Source organism: Camponotus floridanus, unplaced genomic scaffold (genome assembly GCF_003227725.1).
Source record: "Camponotus floridanus strain SB8 unplaced genomic scaffold, Cflo_v7.5 scaffold29, whole genome shotgun sequence".
Taxonomy (NCBI): Eukaryota; Metazoa; Arthropoda; class Insecta; order Hymenoptera; family Formicidae; genus Camponotus; species Camponotus floridanus.
The window spans coordinates 364,376-387,719 of record NW_020229425.1 but is presented as its reverse complement, the minus strand read 5'-3'; the positions used below and the strand labels follow the sequence as shown (position 1 = coordinate 387,719).

The 23,344-nt window shown below is 32.2% G+C and overlaps 1 protein-coding gene across 1 annotated transcript in view; it reads left to right on the top strand.

The window, feature by feature from the left end:
* Nucleotides 1-21,082, top strand: part of LOC105254971 (MICOS complex subunit Mic60) — a 53,514-nt gene extending 32,432 nt beyond the window's left edge. The window contains 5 exon segments of the mRNA XM_011263985.2: nucleotides 5,759-5,905; nucleotides 9,179-9,282; nucleotides 10,276-10,463; nucleotides 19,277-19,472; nucleotides 19,938-21,082. Coding sequence (XP_011262287.2) covers nucleotides 5,759-5,905; nucleotides 9,179-9,282; nucleotides 10,276-10,463; nucleotides 19,277-19,472; nucleotides 19,938-19,943 — 641 coding nt within the window. The 3' untranslated portion in view covers nucleotides 19,944-21,082.
* Nucleotides 21,083-23,344: the final 2,262 nt, after the last annotated feature.

Sequence of the window (23,344 nt, the reverse complement as noted above, 5' to 3'; positions counted from 1 at the left end):
TGTCTCATATTTACCTTTCGAGGATCGTGTATGAAAAAAGTAATTAATGTCATGCATTTTTTATTGCCCCCGTTCTGGTCACATATGGATCGCAGTTTTAAAGTGCTTGAAAAAAAAAGTACGAAATTATAATATCTATGAATTAATAATATCCATGAATTAATATTATCCATGAATTGATTTAATGTTCCTCGACATCTGTCAAAAAATTGATCGTGCAAAGGTGAGAAAATAAATTTTAAACATTTTTTTTTCTCATCGATCGAGACCTCTTCGGGATATTTTATATATTTTATGGTTGAAATATCGATAGGGGTGGAAAGTTGTTGAAATATCGATGGGTCAAAATGACCCATATGTGACCTTTAAGGGTTAATTCCGACAGAATGGAGTGGAACTTCATTCATCCGCGTGACGATATGCCATACGCTCGGATAAGCTTAGTAATTATCCGGAATAATTGAACGCGTTCGGAAGTTGGATAATTCGCGGATGTATGGCCAGATTTAAGGAGGGTTGCCGGGAATTTTTCGCGACGACATCCGCTTCAGTCGTCGCGTGTTCGGCGATTTCGCCGACGTAATATGTAACGCGATTTCGTCCGAGAAGGGGCCAAGGGGCGGAGATGGAAGCGAGATGAAGTGGATCCGGCTAGAAACAGTTCCGAGAGCCCTTCGACCTTTTCCGTTTTCCGCGTCGATGCCCGCATGAGAATCGGCCACGGAGAGTATATTGCGGTGGAGAAAACGAGAATGGAGGAAAGCAGTGCGAGAGAGAGCATGAGAGAGTGATGGAGAGCGCGAGAGAATAAAAGGGAGCGAGCGAGAGAGAGAGAGAGGGTGGGAGGGAGAGAAAAGAGATTGAAGATATACGTCGCGTGGGCAATCGGCCTGTCATTTTGGCTTTAAGGGATGCTTAAAGTCGCCGGCAAAATCGATGCGTCTAGCCGATGTAACACGAGATTTGATGCGGCGTGAAAAGAGAGAAAGAGCGCTCGCGTAGACATTAATTTGCATCGATCGTTTTTATGGAAAAATACGAGTAATACTGAAAAAGATAGTATCTAAAATATAGCTTTCTCTTTATCACTTTTAACTTTTAGGCGTTTCTCATTTTAATAGATAAAAATTAATCTCTCTCTCTCTCTCTCTCTCTCTCTCTCTCTCTCTCTTTTCCCCCTCCCTCTCCCCTCCTTAGATTATGCTTGTGATATAATGGGCGTTGTGAGATAAATGGGATTTTAATATCACGACGATAAATATATTGAAAATGCATAAAATGTATTCACTGTTTTATTACGAATTTGCGCAAGATATCGAATAATTCGAAAAATTTTCAGGAATTAAATTCTTGTTCATTCGCGTCAAATATGTGCTTGCATTTTGATTGATGATCATATGAGTGACATTGAGCACATGGCTTGTTTCACATAGCTAAAGTGTCATTAAAGGGCTGAACCTACTTTAGCTTTCTATGTAAAAAATTGATAACTCTTAGGAATTCTTCTTGAAGAATCAATCTTTTTTTGACATTTTACATGTGTTTTTGTTGACATTTAAATCTACAGTATTTTTAAATCTTTGATATCCGGCTCTTTTTTAGTCGATATGAGCCCTCTACGCGTGTCTAAAAACGATGATGTGATACATTGTACCTCGTGTGAATTTTCTGTAATGAATACACTTGATCCAGTTTTATTCCATAAGATACCAAATTTAATTTCATTGGAAAAAGTTAAAAAATAACAAAATAATATAATTTAAAAATTACCTATTAATTGATTAATAGACATTTTAATTTTGCTAAAATTTATTCATTTCTTGAATTTTTTCAGAAGAATATTAATTATTAATTATTAATATAAATTAAATATTAATATAAATATTAAATATTAATTATTAATCTTAATGCTTTCTCACTGAAGAGAAAAATTTGATGTATTATTGTTATGTTATTTTAGTTTGTTTAATTACTTGCATTAGTGTCACTCATTAGTGGCCATTTTTGATTGCAAGTGTTTTACAAATTTTTAAAATTCTATTTTCAATATTCTTAATAAAGTGTCTTCTTTTATATATATATATATATATATATATATATATATATATATATAAAATAATTATTCGGCCCATTAGCTTTCAAGATATCCATAATTCACACCAACTTTGGAAACTTCAAAAATGTTTTGAGTAAAACGTAAAAGTTTTTTAAAGTTTTACAGACCCATTTAAAGACTCATTATCCTATAAATCTTATAATTTCATCAGTTTTGCGAATTTTTCAATAAAAAATTTGCAACGTATATTTTTCAGATATCATACTTTTAGGAAATAATCAATTTTCTTGATTCTCTAAAGTACACCGGGCCCTTAACAGATAAATTGATAGTAAAGCAAGAAAGATTCGTCTCGGATATTCGCGACGTAATCCTCGAGGCTCGCTAGCTTATGCGGCGAAATTAATAATGAGATCTACTCTTTCCCTTTTTCTCCCGAAGCGCGATAAAACGCGCCTCACGAAGGATTAATTTAATTGCGAGGGGGATCGCGCGCAAGTTGCACGCTCGAGTTTATTGCCAGAATTATTGCCGGAGAAATGATGATATTGCGGTGGTCGCGAATTACGGCTCGGTTATTCGAGCCTGAATCTGGGCGAGTAATTTCAGGTTGGAGATAACTGCTGACTAAGCCTTCGCCAAGGGTTTCTTTTTTTTCCTTTCTCCTGGAACGTGGATCATGGATATTTTATGAAAGCGTGATAATGATATTTGGACGACAAAAGTGTGCGTAATCGTCGGCGATGATGAACGAAATTGCAAGCGAGGGTGGAGGAATCTTCCTGACTGTCGGTGCTTTCAAAACGATCGTCGTTATAAAGAATGATATTGCACTTATTATGGAGCGTAATTTGCTTTTGGCGTTCTGTTGTAAAGTCCGAGCGTGAATTGACTGCAATTGTTGTTCTGGTAATTCTAAACGATGATATTTACGATGGATTTTCAAGATAAATGTCGACTTATGCAAAGAATAAAAATCATAATCCCAGATTAAACTTATCCAGGGTGTCTATTCTTTGGAAAAATATTAAAAAATCTGGAATTCTCAGGACCTTACTTTTGGACCTGAAAAGTCAGAATTTTTTTGTGAAATTTTATTAGGATTCAGGAGATTTTTTAAAATTCCTGATAATGCTTTTATATTGTAAGTAATCGACAATCTTCCGATAAGTCAAGTTATATATTTAAAATATATTATAAATATATAACTATTTTTGCTTGTATAATTTCTAATAATTATATATTATAAATAAATATATTATGAATATATATTTGTTTTTTGCTTATATAATTTCTAATAATTCAATGTCTTAACAAAATATGAATAAACAGTAAAGAAATGAAAATGTTAAGCAAGTAAAAAATGTTTATTTTATGAGAGCTATTCATTTTATTCAGTAGTTTGAAAATTTTGAAATTTAGATAGTGTATTTTTTGTATTTTTTTTTGCATGACAAGATCTTTAAAATATTGTCGGTACGTGAAATTTTCAACACAAACGCCCAGGAAGATCGGATTTTTCAGGGAATTTTTTTACAAGATTTGAGTAGACACCCTCTGTCATCGACCTATTTTTATCAAAATTTCGTCTCGTGAAATCAAAGTGAAAAATGTGATTGAAATCTCGTACGCGAGAGACGTGACGTCGTGTTGAATGGAAGTGTGGTTCGTCTGACGTGACGCGAGGGAAAACAAGCTACCGGGGAAAGCTACACGGAAAATCTCCCAATCCAGCGGAGTAATTTTCCTTAGACGAGATCACTCCGTAAACCCTATCCGGATTGATACGCGTAATAAATCACGAGTTGGGAGGGCGAGGGAGGAGAGGTAAGGTCGAGAAAGTCCCGCGATCGCCGGGTGGATCTCGTTCTTCTTCTCCGACGGCGTTAACATCCCTCTCTCGACTGTGGCCCGGATTTACAGTTCATCAAATCGCGACCAGATCGAACAGGTGGATCGCATGTCGCGTCGTCGATCAGATTCCGATTATCTTCGACGCTAATTTAAGTTTAACGATTCATTTAGTCGCGGCGTCGAAATAAACGAACGCAAAATCGGTGGCGGAAGATTACATTACCATTTAATTGACCTGCACAGTATATATGTATATACATTTGAACGATATTTCTGCGACCCGACTAGCACGAAAATATTTTACAACGATGTAACGCCGTGTGTTTCTCGCTAAACGCACTTTTAATCCGATTGTATTGATGATGAAATTGGTTTATTGCGCGATTATTTATTTCGACGCCATTGCCGCCAGTTGTTTCTATAAATCTGTGCCGGACACACATGGATATATATATATATATATATATATATATATATATATATATATATTTACGTATGTGCGCGTTTATAAAACGCCAATTACGGCATAAAACGCGAGTATGAATAAATTGATAAATTTTATCCAGCTTTAATGTTTCCATAAATAACGCATGATTTACGAAATTTGTGTCCAAGTTTTGTCGTTTGTTTCCAAATGAAATTTTATATATATATATATATATATATATATATAATTTCATTATATATACAGAGTGTTTCATTTTAAGTGATGCAGCTGAATATCTCTTAAAATAAAAGAGATTGGAAAAAATGTTTTGAATTTAGGACTTTTCAATTGTGATCCAAAAACTAATTCTAAAATCATTTTTCATTTGTAAAGTAGTCTTTTGTTTTTCTCGATATTTCTCCACAATTATTCAAGATATCAAAAAATGTTTTAGAAAAAAGTCTCATGGTAAGAATATCTCCTCTATTTAATTTTCAAAGATTTTTGACAAAATTTTTTTCGAAAAATATTTTTCCAAGAACTTTATTGAATTTATTAACGTTTTACATTGTTTTGGTGAAAATCTCTTTCGCGATTTTCTCCAAAACGAGAAGCAACGACTAGCGAATCTCTAAAAAGGATTTTTTTTTCTTAGTTTGTCGATTCTCGAGGCGCTCCCGAAATCTCGACGTTTTAATTTGGAACACCTTGTATAACGCGCAGCCTTCCGAAAACGGACACACGCCTCTCGTTAAGCCTTCGTTTCGTTACGTAACCGGCGGGATTTTCGCGCGAACGTTGTTATCGAAAAATTTGGCCGTGTCACCGGAAATGCGCGAAATGTTGGCCATGTCACTGTAACACGACGGCGATACCCTGGAGGATTCCCAAATGATCGAGGAGCCTCGCAATGTCGGCGCAAATTAAATTAGACAAGTGAATTTTACGAATCGATATCTCTCCCCTGACAATTGGTTTTTTTTATCTTTTGGAAAAATTTTTGACAGACCCGCGACGGATTATAATTCAAAAATAATAGAATTAATAGCGAGATGACGTCATATGCATTTTATTAATTTAATAGCGATACGTATATGTGTCAAATAAATTATCGTATTCTCTTTTTATCGGGCGATATTTAAATTTCTAGCGTAATAATTTTTGAATGTAAATCTTGGTAATTATCTCTCGGTATTTTATGGTCGTAAAAATGCAAAATTATGTTAACAGAGGGAAGCGAGCGCGACTTTGGTATTATCAACACCCCATAAGTTTTTTTCCTCTTGAAGACTGTTGATGTAACTATTTGAATTTTTAACAGTCGAGGTAACATTTTTTTTTTAGTTTTTACTAAACCGCATTACTGACCGAAAAGAGTTTTTATCAGAAACTCGAAAATAAACGTAACATTTTTGTTTCAGCTCGAATGGAAGAGGAGAAGGGTGCGTCGAATGCGCAAATCCTGTGGTCGGCCTGTCAAGCCTTGGCTAGAGCAGTGAAAATCGCGGCACCGGATGTGACGATCAGACCGCTGGAGCCTGAAATTAAGGCCGTTTCCAAGGCAGCACGTAAGTATTTTAATTAATGAACAGAGTTTATTCTTTGGAAAAATATGGAAAACCTGGAATTTTGGGAGATTTTTTTGTATTTGATTTCTTGAAAAATTTTCATGAAATTTTCGTGGAATTCTAGGAATTCAGGCAGCTTTTAAAAAATTCATTCTGATAATTCTTGTGTAATAACAAATTTAAATATGTGCTTAATATATATTATAAATATATACATCTGTTTATATATTTAATGTTTTAAAATATTGAATACATTTTTTTATTATAATTTTTAGTAAAAAATATGTAGATGTGTTATGCAAGTAAAAATATTTATTTTAGTTTTTTTCGGTACTTGAAACTTAATTAGTTCTGCTTTCTCTTCATACGAGTGAAATTTAAAAAACGTGTACAATAAAATATCTTAATTTAAAAATTGCACAAAAAAATTCTTAAAATGTTTTCTTTATCTAGAATTTTAAATAGAAAAATATCTGAAAAATCAAGAAGTTTTCCGAAAATTTTTTAATAAGTTTTGAGTAGGTATCTTTATTAAATATAAATTTTCATTCTCTCTCTCTCTCTCTCTCTCTTTTCTCTTAAAAAATTTGATGATAATGAGAAATCCAAAAAAACATGTGTTTGCTTTTATTTTATCAATATTTTTTGCAATTGACGATTTATATCAAACATCTCAGTGCATTATGAAATTGCGTTATTCACATGAAATAAAAACATTGAGTAAAGAAAAAAGGAAAGCTTGTGTCGTAAACGAAAAGGTGGAACTTTTAAAGTAATTTCGCACGGTAGAGGTTCGCATTGCATACAAAATACAACGAGTATCATCTAAAGTAGCGCGAGAAACTTGGAGAACAGAGTGCGGACTTTACTTAGTTGTAACTCCGCAATAGCTCCCTGCATTAGGGTCGCTCGTAATTATTATTACTATATATACACGAACAAAGTATGTAGTTAATGCAACAAACATCGGGCTGAATTAATTAAATCTACAACACAACGCGCGTGACATCTTTGAACATTAAACACGCATGAGTGTGTATATATATACACATATTTGCAAAGTACACCAGTCTGTACTTATAATAGATTTTCTGCTTAACATCTTTGCATCGAGCAATTTATCTGGATTTTAACTGAATGCCTACTTATACAGACTCCTTTATACAATATTATTTCATCTTGATATTACAAAGTTTAAAGTATAAAACGAAATCTTTGTGTGTTCTTTTAATTTCTTTTAATTTTTTCATTCTTTTAATATTTAATTTTTTTAATTTTTTCATTCTTTTAATTTTTAATTTTATTAATTTTTTCATTCCTTTAATTTTTTTCAATATATTATTCGAAGCAACAAGATTTATATTTCTTCCTGATACTTCTTTCACGAATGTATTTTCTTACGGGAGAGAGAGCATCTTGCAGCAATTTAAATACTTATAATCGTCGATTTGTGAAATATGAACGCTACCTCGGGATCTCGCAACGTCAATTTTTCCTGGATATTGATCTGCTCTCTTTTTCCCTGACAAGAGTATTAATTTGATTCGGATCGCGGTTGAATTCGACAAAGGATATTAATCCGCCGAGTGGTCCTTCTCCCATTCGGGATCCCACGCGTTTTAATCGCCGTTCCGGTGATTCGCGCTCGTTTCTGCTATTAAGGCTGAAACAATAGAGACGATGACGACGACGACAACGGGAATCTCGAACGAGAGCGTATATGCGATCCGAACGGTGAGACTCGGTAGAGAGCCCCCGGTCAAAGATTTACGGCTTAATCGGAAGCGAGCGTTCATATATATGTATATATATATATAGGAACCCTAGGGTTGGGCATTTCAAAGAGCTCGTGTCGGCCTGATGGAGTACCGTGCACTTCGTGTTCATTAATTATGCCTCTACCGCGAACGCTTAATTGCGCGAAGTGTCTATAAATTTTTGGTCGACCGCGCGTTTTCACGCGTTTTAATTCCTTCGTCGAGAGATGGACCCCGTAATTTCCATTTTTACGGGCCGGTACACCAGCGAGGAATTTGAATTTTAATTGTTAATAGGGTTGCACAAGACTCGAGATAACGTTCGCAAAAATATTGTGTTGAAAATCGAAAACTTCTTGCTTGGAGTGAATCTTTATAGCAAAAAACTCTTCTTGTATTGTCTCTATTATTAACAATTTTTATTTGATATTAAACGATTGTTTTAAATAATATTTAAAAAATATATTTTTTAAAATTATTTTTTAATATAATTTAATGTGATTTAATTTAAGATAATTATTATTATTTTTGTGATGTGGGGGAATTTTACTTTCCAATACTATACAATCTATATTTATTGTGCGTAAAGTTTTGTGTAGCTAAATGTGTAAAATTTTATATTATTTTGTTTATTGTTTATTAATTGTTTCTATAAATTTGTTGATATATAAATATTTTTATTTCTCAAATAAAATCTTTTAAGTTTGTAATATAATGATTTTTTCTCATCTCATTTAAAAATATACATATTTCAACTTCTTTTTAAAATTAATAATTTTGACAAGATCAATCTTGACAATCTTAGTATTATTTCTTATAATTAATTAAAAATTTTACCTTGATTTTGTCTCGAATTTCGAGGCAAGACAATATCAAGATTAGTTTTTAATTTCTTATACAACTGTAATTGTTAATTAAAATTCTGGTGATTTATCGACTTATTTAGAGACAGTGACAATGCATTGTTCGCGAAATCAATTAACGAGAGAGGTTAACCTTATCAACTATTTAATAACGAGCGAATTATCAACGCCATTAATGTAAATAAATGATTATCTGACGCATAAAAACGGTTCATTAATAACATCAATAACATTAATAATATTAATAACATTAATAACATTAATATGTAAATACAATAAATTTATTATCGTTTATATGCGATTTGCGATAATCGAATGCGAACCGCAAGCTTGAAACGTGCGTCCGCAATGCTCTGCAGTAAAGCATAAATTCGTTCAATGAGAGAAAAACGGAATGCTGTGGCTTCAGTAACCGCAAAGCAAATTGAGCTACTGCAGTAGAAATTTGGTAATTTTGAATAACATATACGTTACGCTGATTAATCTTGCTTGTCGAAACTCGGAGGGAACGTTAGTTTCTCGAGCGAATGAATCAATCAAAAATCACGTTAACTGGGATTTCAATTAATTAAATAAATTGAGAATGAAAGAAAGAGAGCCATCGGTGGACGATGAGAGCATTGATTTAATTTTCTCGTTTCCTTTGATTCTAGCGAAGGAAGATCCTCTGGTGTGCGCCGCTATCCAGAGCATTCCCGAGGAGGCGGCCAAGAGAGGAGTATTCCCGGAGATTGCCCTTCGCGAGAGATTTCTCAAGGTAATTATTGCGTATTCGATATTATTTAACAGCGTGTCTACTCTCTGGAAAAATATAGAAAATTAAAAATCTGAACAATATATGGCATCCTTCCTTCTTTTGCATCTGGAAAAATCAGGGAATTTTATTGGGATTCAGGGATTTAAAAAAAAAATTCTTTTTCTGATAATTTTCTCTTATTTATTATAAATAATTGGTGAATTAAGTGAATGAAGATATATTATGAAGATCACGTATCTCTGTTGATTTTAAAATATCTTTGTTTACATATTCAATATCTCAACAAAATAAACATGTTCGAAATTTTTAGTGATAAAAAAATGAAAATAGTACGCAAGTGAAGAATGTTTATCAAGAGCTATTCATTTTTTTCAGTATATTTATACATTTAGCATCCAAAGTGATTGTGTTTTTTCTTGCTATGAATGAAAAATATTAGAAAATGCATACAATGAAACAAATTATTTGAAAAAGTTGCACTAAAAAAATAAGATTGCATCTGATACTAAGACTAGTCTTTTGATATTGTCTTGTCTCAAAACTCAAGACAAAATTTTTAATTATCAAGATTATCAAGATGATTAATTTCTTTAAAAAATATGTATATTTTTAAATTGAAGAAGATGTGTTAGAAGTTAGAAAAAAAATGTTAATAAAATTGAGACCAAATAAAGAATTTAAAATGAAATTTTTGCTACACAGATTCACTTGAAACAAAACCAGGTTTAAATATACGAACATTTTCCATAGCAATACAATATTTTTACGAATATTGTCTTGTCTTATAAATCTCGTGCAATCCTAAAAAGTCTTTAAAATATTCCCTTTACTTTCCTCTTTACTAGAATTTTAGACAAAAATATCTGGAAGATCAAGAAATTTTTTTAAAACATTCGAATAGAGAGATTTTGGATAGAATTTTTACATGTAATCGATAGCTTCAATTTCTTAAAGTTTATCCTTTATCCTTTTGCCCTTATTATGTATTGCTAGGTAGAGAGCGTGGCGAGGAGGTTAGCCATGGTGCCTGAGGAGGGTGCAGCCCTACCTATATATCTTCTTAGCTATCTTCAAAGTTTCTTGATTATCAAAACGGCCAATTCAATTCCGAAGAAGGAGCTCGAAGACGAGCCAATCGACGTGAACTCCTTGAATACGTATGATATTCTTCAACGTGCCAGGTAAGATAGCTATTTTTTATCGAAAACTTCCATATATTATTCTAATTATCCGTGATTATTTCTACGGGATCGAAAACCTTACTGGAAAGTCTGAAATAAGTCTGAAATTATCATTGGCCGGACTGAATTGATCGTGAACGAAATACAATCCGCAAAATTTCTTCACGAATGCTTTGATTTATCTCCATAAAATTTATTTATAAATTGTATGCATTTTTTGACAAATTTTAAATTACGTAATTTTAAATTATCTTTCTTGAAATTTTACGATTTATAAGAGTAGAGGGTGAAATCGTCGATGTTCAACGGCGGTGTTGCCAAGACTCGAATGCGCTTTTATTGCACTCGAGCACCAATTTCGCACGTCACGTAGAGCCCTCTCTTCCTCCGTCTTTCCTGAATCCTGGGGTGACCCTATAAATTATCCTTACGAGATTCTAAGGACCGGAGAAAGAGAAAGTGCGGCCAGTCATCAACGTGGCAAGAGAGATGGAAACACTTACAATATCTGCCACTTTGATAAAGAACATTGCCATTTACTACTCGTCAAGTTATCCCCGACAAAATCCGCCAGCCGGCCAGACTTATCCCTTCGTTTTTTCTCGCGTCAGCGGCCCATACGATTTTCCAGCCCTTGCTAAAGGGCATTTTCGATTTATGAGAAATATTAAATAAGGATAAGCCTATGAATATTCCATATCGAAAAAAAAAACTTTTTTTTAAATACATGTATATCTTCCTTCTCTGTATATCTTATAATGAGACATTACAACATAGGATTACGTATTTTATAATATTTCTAAAATTCATACATTTATATTAAAAATGTGTGTGTAAAAAGCGAAGCGTCTCGTACCATTTTTAAATTCGCCGGGGAATCCAGTCGTTAAAGTTTCATCCCGACGATAGAATACCTTCCCCCAGGAAGAATACAAATTCTCGTGGCAGCTTCCTCGCCCCTTGGTTTCCTCGCGTTCGAAAATTCACGAAAGTGGCAGTGTGTGTTTTCATTCGCGCGAAAAATTCATGCCTCTCTCTCTCGTTTTAATCGCGATTAAGAGGAGAAGTCGCGAAAACGAACGTGCCGAACGTGGACGGGAAATCGTGCGAAGGAGGGTGGAGGGCGGTGGCGCCAGATATTATGGAAGAGAAAGAGAGGGAGGGGGAGGGAAGGGGTGGATCGCCGCGAAGGATAGTTTTACATACTTAAAAGCACTCTTGCGGCCGTTGTTTTCGGGGGGGCGTGTGAGATATCGAGTGTCGGCCGCGAAAGAGAAATAGACCCTACACCTCCCCTCATCCTCCTTTTTCCTCCCCCTCTTCGCTAAAGTAGACATTCTCGGCACGTATGAATTTACGCTCCCTTGGCTATCCACCGCGAGTCGTTATCTCTCTCACTTTTTCATGGCTGCAACGCTTACGAATTAAAAATATATTATTTAGGGTAGTTTTGGATGCGGGGTAATTCCCGAGGGGAGGCGCGTTTCCTCCTCCCCATGGATAAGAAAGTTTATCATCCATCCGCATGAAGTATAATTTTGCGAGGTACACGTGCGAAATGATAGGTCTTCCCCCCTCGCTTCCCTCTCTATCTCTTTCTCTCGCTCCCTCCCTCCCTCCCTCCCCCTCTCTCTCGCGAATATTTTGCGTTTGTTTTCGATGGCAATTTGCAAAATAAAATGTAACTTGATGACTCGACTATTTAATTAGTACGTAAAACATTGTTGAATAACATGTAACGTGTTTTGCGATGTAATTCCGTAATTACGCAAAATGGAAACTCGTAGTTCTTTAATCAGAGTCATTCCGTGCGTGATGCAATTTGAGGTCGTATTCTTCTTTGTCCTAATAAATACTTGATTATTTTATCGAGATAATTTTCATCTTCTCTCGATGCACAATGTGTGGGAAGTGAGCGATTTGAAGAAAAATAATTGTTAATTTATTAGATGTGTAATAGTTTTACAACAACTAATATGTAGTTGTTATTAAATAATCTAAAGCTTTTACATTATAATAAATGTATTTTAATTTATTATAATATTAGTATTGTGCATAGATTAATTTAAAACATTATTAATCGTTATTTACTAAGTAATATTTTATTCTACATAATCAAAGCATATTATGAACACAATTTTATTATATTAATAACATTGTAAAAGGGCGCTGGAATGATGACGTCTTAATATAATTATTATCAATTAATTATTATCTTATTAAATAATTATTATCTTTATCTTTATAAATAATCTTTTGATTTCTAACATATAATTTTGTTCATATTTTAATTATAAATATATATTGAATCTATAAAGTGGGAAAATCACCCGAAAGTGTATTATAACTTTTAAAAATGGTTAATAAAAAATTTATTATATATATATATATATATATATATATATATTTATTTATTTATTTTGCAAATTTTTTTATATCTTATAATTTCTTTATATTTTTTATATTTATTTAATATATCAATTTTAATAAGGGATGAAAAGAAATCTTTTTTCGTTTCTGCATTACTATATTTTTTATAATTATCTTTTATCATCTATAATTTTTATTTTCAAAGATTGTTTTAATTTCGATTTTAAAGTTAGATTATAGATTTTCAGATGCGACTACGCATCAAGATTCGCATTCGTAAAAAGATATTTTTGAAATATGGGCAATAAATTTAATTCACACAATAAAATCTTTTATAATATTATATTAATATAATATTTTTGAATATTTTAATAAAATAATTACTGATATCTCCAAAAACTATTAATTATTTATTATAATATAAGAACTAATAAATATCTTAAATAACTGTTTAATCAAAATAATCAGTCGTGCAATTATTAAATAATATAAAATAATTATAAATAATTATAAATATATATATATATATATATATATATATATAATATAACAAAATTAAAATAATAAAAAAACTTAAATTTATCGAAATAAGAATTATTTCCCTTTAGCTCACTTTGTCACATTAACGCTCATAATCTCGTACAAGACAAACGCGACATCGCGATTGATGTACTTTACGGATGATATGACAGCTGGCATATTTCATCAGCCTGAGAGCAGGCAGCTTCAAATGGATGAAATTGATCGAAATAAATTACACCGCGAACTTTATAATTGGTGATACGTGCGATGTAACTTATCCAGGTAGTTGGACGCGACACGTTCACCAAGTAACACGTGCAAACCCGAGGTGCGGTGTTAGCCTTCTGAATTTTTAATTTCGAGGCGCACTGCGGTATGCACACCTACACATACACATATGTACCCTCTCTTTCAATGACCGCGAATAAAATTCTCAGGCTCTCGAGAGCACCACAGCGTATAGTCGATATATCACGTTGCGCGTAGATGTACCTCGGAAAGATTTCTCGGGGATTTGAGAGGAGGAAATCATTGTCCCTTACTCGGCAAATGAATATTTAATCGTAGAGATGGGTGCGCTCTAAAATTTGACCCCTCCGCTTTATATGCGCATTTATTCGCGAACATGTACACAGTTGCGTTATGAAAATGCAGTTGGGTTTGTGCTATTTGTAAATTGCGCTGATAATGTATTTATGTTCGCTAAGTAAATTTGTATCGTTTCAACGAAGAGGAAATAAATACGCCTCCGAACTTTGTCAAACTTTCCTCCTCGGGGGATTCATCTCGTTCTTACAATGATCGACAAATGGAATATCTATGTCCGCTGTTGGCCAAGTCAGTCGCGCGAATTCATCTTATTGAATCGCTAAATAAATCGGTAAATATCGGGCAGCGAGTTGGTAACATTTATTTCAAGAAGGCTTTTTCCATTATCGAGAGAAAAACTTGAGATTCTTCGATATCTTATTTTAGCGGGTATATTAATAAAAGAGAACTTTTTTCATGATACTGAGAAAACTCGGGAGTGCAATCAAGTTGTACGAGAAACTCCTTTAATTCTTTGAGTAAAAGATTGATTCTCTTAAAAGCGACAAATTAGGAAGAGATAATAAATTTCTAGCGTGTTTGTCAATTATCGTGCATTTGACAATGTGTTTAGTCTCTGAAAAGAACATGAAAAACGTGGAATTTTCTCCAGAGATTTATCTCTTTTGTACTTGGAACTATCAAGGAAATTTTTCATGAAATTTTATTGAGATTTTTTCATTGAATTTTATTGGAACAAGATATTAAAAAAAATTCAAGATATTAAAAAAAATTCTTTCTTTGGTAATTTTATTCTTATACTATAAGCAATCCACTGATAAGCAAAGTTGTGATTTATGTGTGTATGTTTGATATATATCCATTTTTTTATTCAATGTCTTAACAAAATATTGGACATGCAATACATTTTTTATTGTAATTTTTGGTGATAAAAAAATAAAATTGTGCTAGTAAAGAATATTTATTTAAAGAAATTTTTCTCAGTTATTTCCGAGTATATTGGCAAATCTAATTTTTGAAAATAAGTAACTGAGAATTTTCTTCGCATGAACGAAAAGCATTAGAAAGTTTATTTTAAAGAGTCACAAAAAGACATCGAAAAAATTATACTTTCTTTACCTGGAATTTTAAACAAAAAATATTTGAAAGTGAGAGAATTTTATTATACATACTTGAAAGTTAGGAAATTTTTTGAGATTTGAGCAATCCCTCCGCCCTAATTTGAGTCGGAATTTCATCTAATTAAAATTAAAAATCAAAAATTTGTTTTAAATCATTACGATATATTTTAAATGTTCTCAAAATGTTCTCAAAATTTATATTTAATTCATAATTTACATAAAAAATCTTTCTCTCTAAAAAATCTCTTTAATAGAGAAGAAAGGACAAAAAGATTTTTCTCCCAGGAAAATTAACTTGAAATAGAGAAAAACTTATTTAGATATAAAGACACATAATCATCGCTCGTTTCGTGTGATTGTTTAATCAAAATTATTACGTGAAATCCGTATCACGATCGGATTGATCGATCGGCGTAAAGAGGACTGAACTTATCGGCGATCTTATACGTGCAGGAAAAGTGTAGGATTTTCTTAAAACAGGAGGATCGCTTGGGCGCGGGTCGAAAAGGCTAAAATCGAAAAAGTTGCCGCGAAGCGATATTGTTGAATATGAAATTCGGGGGCAACAGAAAACTTTAAGATCTGCAAATGTGCGTTCGTGCCTCGAATTAGACCACTATGCGAACTGTTGCCTAGGATTGATTTTATAAGAGACAGAACGGAGATAAACGTTCTATGCCACGTTCCAGCTCACAGCTTTCGCAGCATTCGTCGTAATGAAAAAGTAGATAAATGCAGTTTTCGGACATACCAATCTTTGTATTTTAAAAAACTGCGTTCTGTATGATCAGACGTTTTTTGTTTCTTTTTTCAAAGAGAGTAATAATTGACAATGATCGTCAAATTGAAAAACGTTGGATTGCATGTTTAATTTAATATAATGAGATTTTAATAACTAATTTTAATTCGCGTATTAATTATATTGGTAATTTACATTTTTCATTAATTACGATTGTCCTGCTGATTATTTTCAATATGACTAATTAAATACAATGTGTTTAATTAAGTGTATATATATTTAATTATTTTTTTTTAAATAATAGAATTATAAAGAATCATTTTGAATAAAAGTTATTTTGTTTAAAAAAATATACTATTGAATAAGCATTGAAAACCTTACTTTATTACACGTTATTGAAGGTATCATAAATAAAATTAAATCCAATGAATTCCAAAAAAAATAAAACTATCACGGATAACATCTAAAAAAAATAATCAAAAATTTTCGTTTAAGTAAAAAAATCTTAAAATAATTTTATTTGAAACATTCTTTCATAATTCTCTACATTACAATGTTATTTATTATATGCATAATGTGTTTGGTTTAAGTGTATACATTCCGTTATTTCAAAAATAACGGAATGTATACACTTAAACCAAACACATTATGCATGTAATAAATAACATTAATTTAAAAAAAATATATAACAAATAACATTAATTTAAAAAACAATATATTACAATGTAAGAAATTGCATAAAGGAAGGTATACTTTTCAATTGTATTGTTGATCCGCTTGAAAATCTTTTCGCATTATTCGGAAAATACCAGTCATTCTTTTCTCTTCTTGTACTCCATCCGAGATACAGCATTAATTTCTCTTTATCGGAGCGAGAGACCCGATGTATTCGACGTAAAGTTTTCAATCAACGTTTATCCTGCGCACGTTTTTATCCTGCGCCTTTTCCTTTGAAGATCCGCATTTCGATCTTGCGACGAGAGAAAGAGCGACGTCTGCATAATCAATATTATTGCCAACTTAATACCAAGTCCGTAAATAAATGTCCCGAACGAACTGTTTGTGGAAGGCGGTTTCCTCTCGGAAGAAGGTCGTCGCGGCTTCCGGCTTCGTGTGTTCGATGTCGCCAACTATTTCTCTACCGCGAGTACCTTTCGCCAAACTATCGCGCGTGGTCTCCCCGGTATTTCTCCAAAAGCGATGGGAAGGGAGAGTTGGGGGAGAGTCCGTACATTCTCATGTTTGTTTCGAAACAAAGTGGCCAGCATCCGGTGAATAACCATAGAGAAATTCGGCCGGGCAAATCTTCCCTCGCGCCGATTGTTTCCCGCAAATAGCGGATCTCCGTTATTATTCGCATTCCATTATGCGACGAAATTAACAAAACAATATAGAATGAAATAGTGTAATGCGCCCTAGATTCATTTAAAATAATATAAAAATATGATGAGAACAATTTCATTGGTGATTGAAATTTATAAGGACTTGCTGATATTAAAATTAATAATTAATAAGCATCAATTTTTGATTAATTGAAGTATTTTTATTGCGGGTTCTTAGGAACTTTACATCAAGTGACGACGATTGAGTAATTGTTCTGCTGAATGCAACCATTATATATCTAAAATATAATATATGATTAAGGTTTTTATACACAGAATGTATAATACATTAACGCGTTGTATTTTGATGCATAACAGCTTTTAAAAGAATGAAATTATAAAAGAAGTTAAAAAAAGGTACTCCCGACTGTTGCTAACAATTACAAAAAGAATGAAATAATAAAAAAAATTTTTTCAAACAATTCGCATAAAAAATACTATGTAAATACTATGTAAATCGAGGGATGAGTGTATGCCTGCTGTGTATATATACAGGGTCTACCAAAAGTGTGGAAACCCCTAAATATCTCGGAAAATATACGTTTTACAGAAAAGTGTTTCCAACAAAAGTTGTAGGGTTTAAGAAGATCTATATACTGATTCTATCAGTTTGACCTTGGATGGCGTCGTCAAGGTCAGGTCAAGGTCACATTGACTTTTTTAAATGACACCCCCTACATTTGATTGCATATTCTTATAGCTTAATTCAAGAGCTTTCCAAAACACTATAATAATGTTCATTTTTATTAAGTACTTTGCGAGTTATGAGGGTTGAAATAATTTCTTAATTTTACATAAACCATAAAATATCTAGTAAACCATTCATTTTTCGATTATCTTACCTTCATACTTTTATGTACAAAATAATGAAAGGAATCAATTGGTGTAAAGAAAACATACAGTTGTTTTTAAGAAAAAATATGGAATTGTTAATTGCAAATTACATATTTTTTCTTAGAAACAACTATGTGTTTTCTTTACACCAATTGATTCCTCTCATTAATTTGTACATAAAAGTATGAAGGTAAGATAATCGAAAAATGAATGGTTTACTAGATATTTTATGGTTTATGTAAAATTAAGAAATTATTTCAACCTCATAACTGCAAAGTACTTAATAAAAATAACATTATTATAGTGTTTGGAAAGCTTTGAATTAAGCTATAAGAATATGCAATAAATGTAGGGTTCATTTAAAAAAGTCAATGTGACCTTGACCTGACCTTGACGACGCCATCAAGTCAAACTGATAGAATCAGTATATAGATTTCTTAAACCTACAATTTTTTGGAAACACTTTTCTGTAAAACGTATATTTTCGAGATATTTAGGGTTTCACACTTTTGGTAGACCTGTATATATATATATATATATATATATATATATATATATATATATATATATATAGTTTGAAGTTAATTGTATTAATATTTATAAATAGACATTATTTTAAGCTTTTCTAAGCTTATATTTTTATTATTAAATATTAAATATTTGTGAAATATTGTTTTTATTACTTAATATATTTGTTTTATTTACTTTTTGTTTTATTTTTTTTAAATTTATTTAATTAATTTTTTTATTTTAAATTTTTATTTTTATATTTTTAAATAAAAATACATCTTTATATCGAATAAAAAACATTTGTACTACAATGACACTTGTTATAATTTATCAGTTATATCCAGAAATATATAATGAGAATATAATAAACATAATTATTTTCATGGCACAATTATTTTTATGGCATGATGAAAGAAGAATGATTAAAAACACCAAGAAATTCTACAGGTTTTTCTTTCTTAAAAATTATTAATTTTGTAATTTTTTAAATAAAAACGCCCTTACATTTACCAGTTGATTATGTATTGTCAACTATCGCTTTTCGTTTTAATAATATTTACTAATAAGTTCATTATGTCTGAACATTGAATAAGGCATTTTCCCTGCCAGAGCATATCACATGAGCGTTTAACCTTAAATTTATTCAAAGACGAGGGAGAGAGAGAGAGAGAGAGAGAAAAAGAAAGAGAGAGAAAGAGATCACACTTATTATCAAAAATATATATTCAATTATTGTCATTATCAGTGTATCTCTCAAACATTTGGAGCCTCGATTATTTGTTTCAGGTATTGGTTGGATCGCGGTGACTTCAAGATGACTTTGAGATACATGAATCTTCTCAAGGGTGCGCCAAGAAGCATCGCCAGAGAGTGGATGAACGAGACCAGGATCCTGCTGGAGACGCAGCAGGCGATCGACACCCTGCTGGCGTACGCAGGTGCGACCGGTCTCGTATATCTCGGTGCTGGAGATCCGCCCAAGGTCAGTGCACCAAGATACGTAACCCCTTAAACAAGCGGCGCGATTAGATACGCTGAGAAATGCGTGTTTCCTGTGATTAATAGCCAACCCGTATATCCATCTCACCCCGTCCATTTCTCTTTCCCTCGGACAACGATGGCTCGCTTATTAAACAGCACGTTTCCACATATAGCACATGTCCCGATAGCAATCGCAATCCAAGGAAGATTGATTGTATTTATTTGTCGCCCAGAAACTTATTTATTGCATGCGCATTCAGTTGAGGGCAATTTATCTTCTGCCATCAAAAGTTAATTAGCTGATTAATTTTTCCTGAAAACACTTCTTTATTATATGTATATCGGCACTACTTGAATGTTTTTGTCAATATTGTCTTAATTGATGAGCCCTTATTTTATAATTCGAAAGGGGAATCACGAGCGTCCCTTTACGTTCTTTGCGACGTTGTTCGAATTGTTCCAGCAGAAGTAAAGGCGTACAAGAAAACCACAGAAGAGAGACTGTCCCGAGACACACACGAGGGAATGTCTATAGAAGAACGGGGCGGGGGTGACAGGGGAAGATTAGGGAGAGACAGATCGCACCGATGTCGTCACCGGAGGGAGAAATCGCTGCCAGCCTTATATAGTCACAACAATGTCTTTTCTAGCAATTAAAATATAGGAATATATATATTGTGCGCCGGGAGAGGCAATATACACAGTGAGACATCTTTCTTTGCCAGCACTCGAGGACAGAAATGTACTTTTGCGCGCCATTTGAATTTTGCAACGGGATTCAAATCTTATGTACGCCAAGATTTTCAATTAGATTTAAATCCTAATATCCTCTGGATATATGGATTTCGAGCGAATCGTTGAACGGAACAGTGAATGTGAAATTATTCTGATTATAATATATCTTGCTTTGATAAATTCTTTTTTCTGATTATATACATTATATATAATCCTTCTCATCAGGATAAAAATAGAAAAAAAGATTTATTTTTGCTTTCGCACACCACTCTTCCACTTGACAGTTCGAATCATGTTTGCCGAGTACAATGTAAATATCGAAAGCGATCGTGCTTTTCAAGAGACGGCGGTGTAAGAAAGCATTTAGGCCGGTATTCATAGTCCGATCTTATATTTAAGATTGTCTTAAGTCTGGTCCGAGGTTGACTTAAGACCTCATTCAACCAAATAGCTGCGTAGCATTTCAAACTCGAACTTAAGACGATCTCAAATATAAGATCGGAATACAGGCCTTAAACGCGTCTCACGTTTGTGAAGATACAAGTCTCGAAATTATCCTTTGTGATCAACGCGTGTATCGGAATTGCGTCGTTCGTGCCTGCACTTTAAGCGTACTTTGAGCTCCCCTTGTCACGATCCATCCACTCATCCATCTATCTACCCATTCATCCATCTTAAGATTACCTTTTACTTCATAACCGGATATTACTCTCCTGCGCACCGAACTCTCTCGTCGCGAATCACATCGATCGTTCGCGTGCCGTTACCTCGTCTTTCGCTTCTAACACGAAACCTTCGCGACTTTGCACGGGACGGGGAAGCGTGCTAGGAATCATTGTAAAAATTGGAAATAAAGTTGTTTCGTGACATAACGAATATGTTGTGTTGATTGATCCACGAGGCACGCTTTAATCCTTCCAAATAACTAAAATAGGTATCCTACTTTTGAAAGAATTATATTTGAAAGAGTTCGTTCATATTACACTAATACAAATTTTCACCAACGAAACTGCTAATCTAAATAGATTTTGCAAACAATATTTTCGATATATTAATAATAATTCTTTTCTTTTTTTTTTATTAATATTAGATTTTCTGTCTTCTATTTCAAAATAGCAATTTTTCTTTTTTTAAATCAAGTGATTCAAGGCAAAATTACAAGCGATTAAATTTTCAAAGCGCAAATTTGCATCTGTATAAGATTAATGAATGGGTAAAAATAAATAGACGCGAATCAAGAAGTCAGAGAAATATTTTCCCTCTTATTTTAGAAATAGATAAATATATTTAGTTTATAAATGGATTCTTTGAATTTTTTCTCACCAGTTTAACCCTTCCAAATAACTAAAACAGATACCATACTTTCGGAAGAATTATGTTCGGAGTGTTTCTCAATTCGTTCCTATTATACTGATGCAAATTTCCATCAATAAAACCGTCGTCAATCTAAATAAATTCCACAAGTGCAATTTTTAATATATTAATAATAATTTTTTTCTTCTTTTCTATTACTGTCAAATTTTCTACTTTAAAATAGTATTTTTTTCTTTTTTTGGTCGATTACAAACAAATTTAGAAGCGATTAAATTTTCAAAGTACAAATTTGCATTTGTATAAGATTAATGAATGGGTAAAAATAAATAGACGCGAATCAAGAAGTCAGAGAAATATTTCCCTCTTATTTTAGGAATAGATAAATATATTTAGTTTATAAACGGATTCTTCGAATTTTTTCTCACCAGTTTAACCTTTCCAAATAACTAAAATAGATACCGTACTTTCGGAAGAATTATGTTCGGAGTGTTTCTCAGTTCGTTCATATTATACTGATAAATTTCCATTAATAAAACTGTCAATCTAAATAAAGATTTTATAAGTATAATTTTTAATATATTAATAACAATTTTTTTATTAATGAAAATAGCATTGAAAATAGCGTTTTTCTTTTTTTTAACTTAATCAATTACAACCAAATTTACAAGCGATTAAGTTTTCAAAACACCAATTTGTATCTGTACAGGATTAATGAATTGATAAAAATGAGTAAAATCAAGCATTCAGATAAATATTTTCCTTATTATCTTAAAAATATATTAAAAATATATAGAATATATTTAGTTTAGAAACGGATCCTTGGAATTATTTCTTAGTGAAGAAAGGCAACGGCATTATTCGTCTAGAGTAGCGAACGATGTAAGAAGAGATCAGTATATCGAATAGTTTGTTCGCGGACAATGGAGTGAACGAGAAAGGAGTCCTAAATGGCCCCGAAATAACGAGCTGGAGCCGTTTGCCAGTTTATGGAAACGTCGTTGGCCGCTCTATTATGTCGCTCGTAATTAGTCGTCCGACGTTCTAAATAGGTCATCGCGTACCCTTATGACGGCCTTTGGAAGTATATTCGCTGAGAAACTCTAAGATGGATAAAGTATAATGATGAGCAATCTTGTTCGCTGCAGCCGTTCGATTTTCCGCCGAATAATACTTTTTCTTCTGTTGAGAAAGAGTAAATAATGAGCTCGATTTAACTTCTTTTATTTTTTCAGCAACGTTACCATTTCTGTCAGTTGCTGGCCGGAAAAGTCTAGTTAGTGAAAAAAGTCAATTCCGATTTTTGCTGTTTTGAATTTTGTCCAATGGAATAACTGGCAAAAACTATAAAAATAATTAATATGTAATTAAAATATACTAAAATATATTCATATAACTTTATGCCAAGAAATATATTTTTAAATTAATAAATTCTACTAATTACTATAATTTAAAAAAATGAAAAGAATGAAAGATGAATATAATAAAGTCGTTTCTTAATTCAAATTAATATACATCATTCTTGAAAAAAAATTGAACAAAAAATTAGGAAATATGAATGTTACTAAATTTTATATTAATATATTTTATATTAATTTTATATTAATATTAATGTAATAAGAAAAATATAATATAGAATTAAAAATTTTTCCCAATATGGATCTGATTTATCTTTCAATAATTTTTAACAAGAAATTATTTTATTTATTATGATTCTTTAAATCTATTACCGATTTTATTTTAGATAAAGCTTAAATTAAAAAAAATATTCTTTCTTAATTAATAAATCGCTAAAAAGATTTTTTATTTATTTTTACATTTTTAATA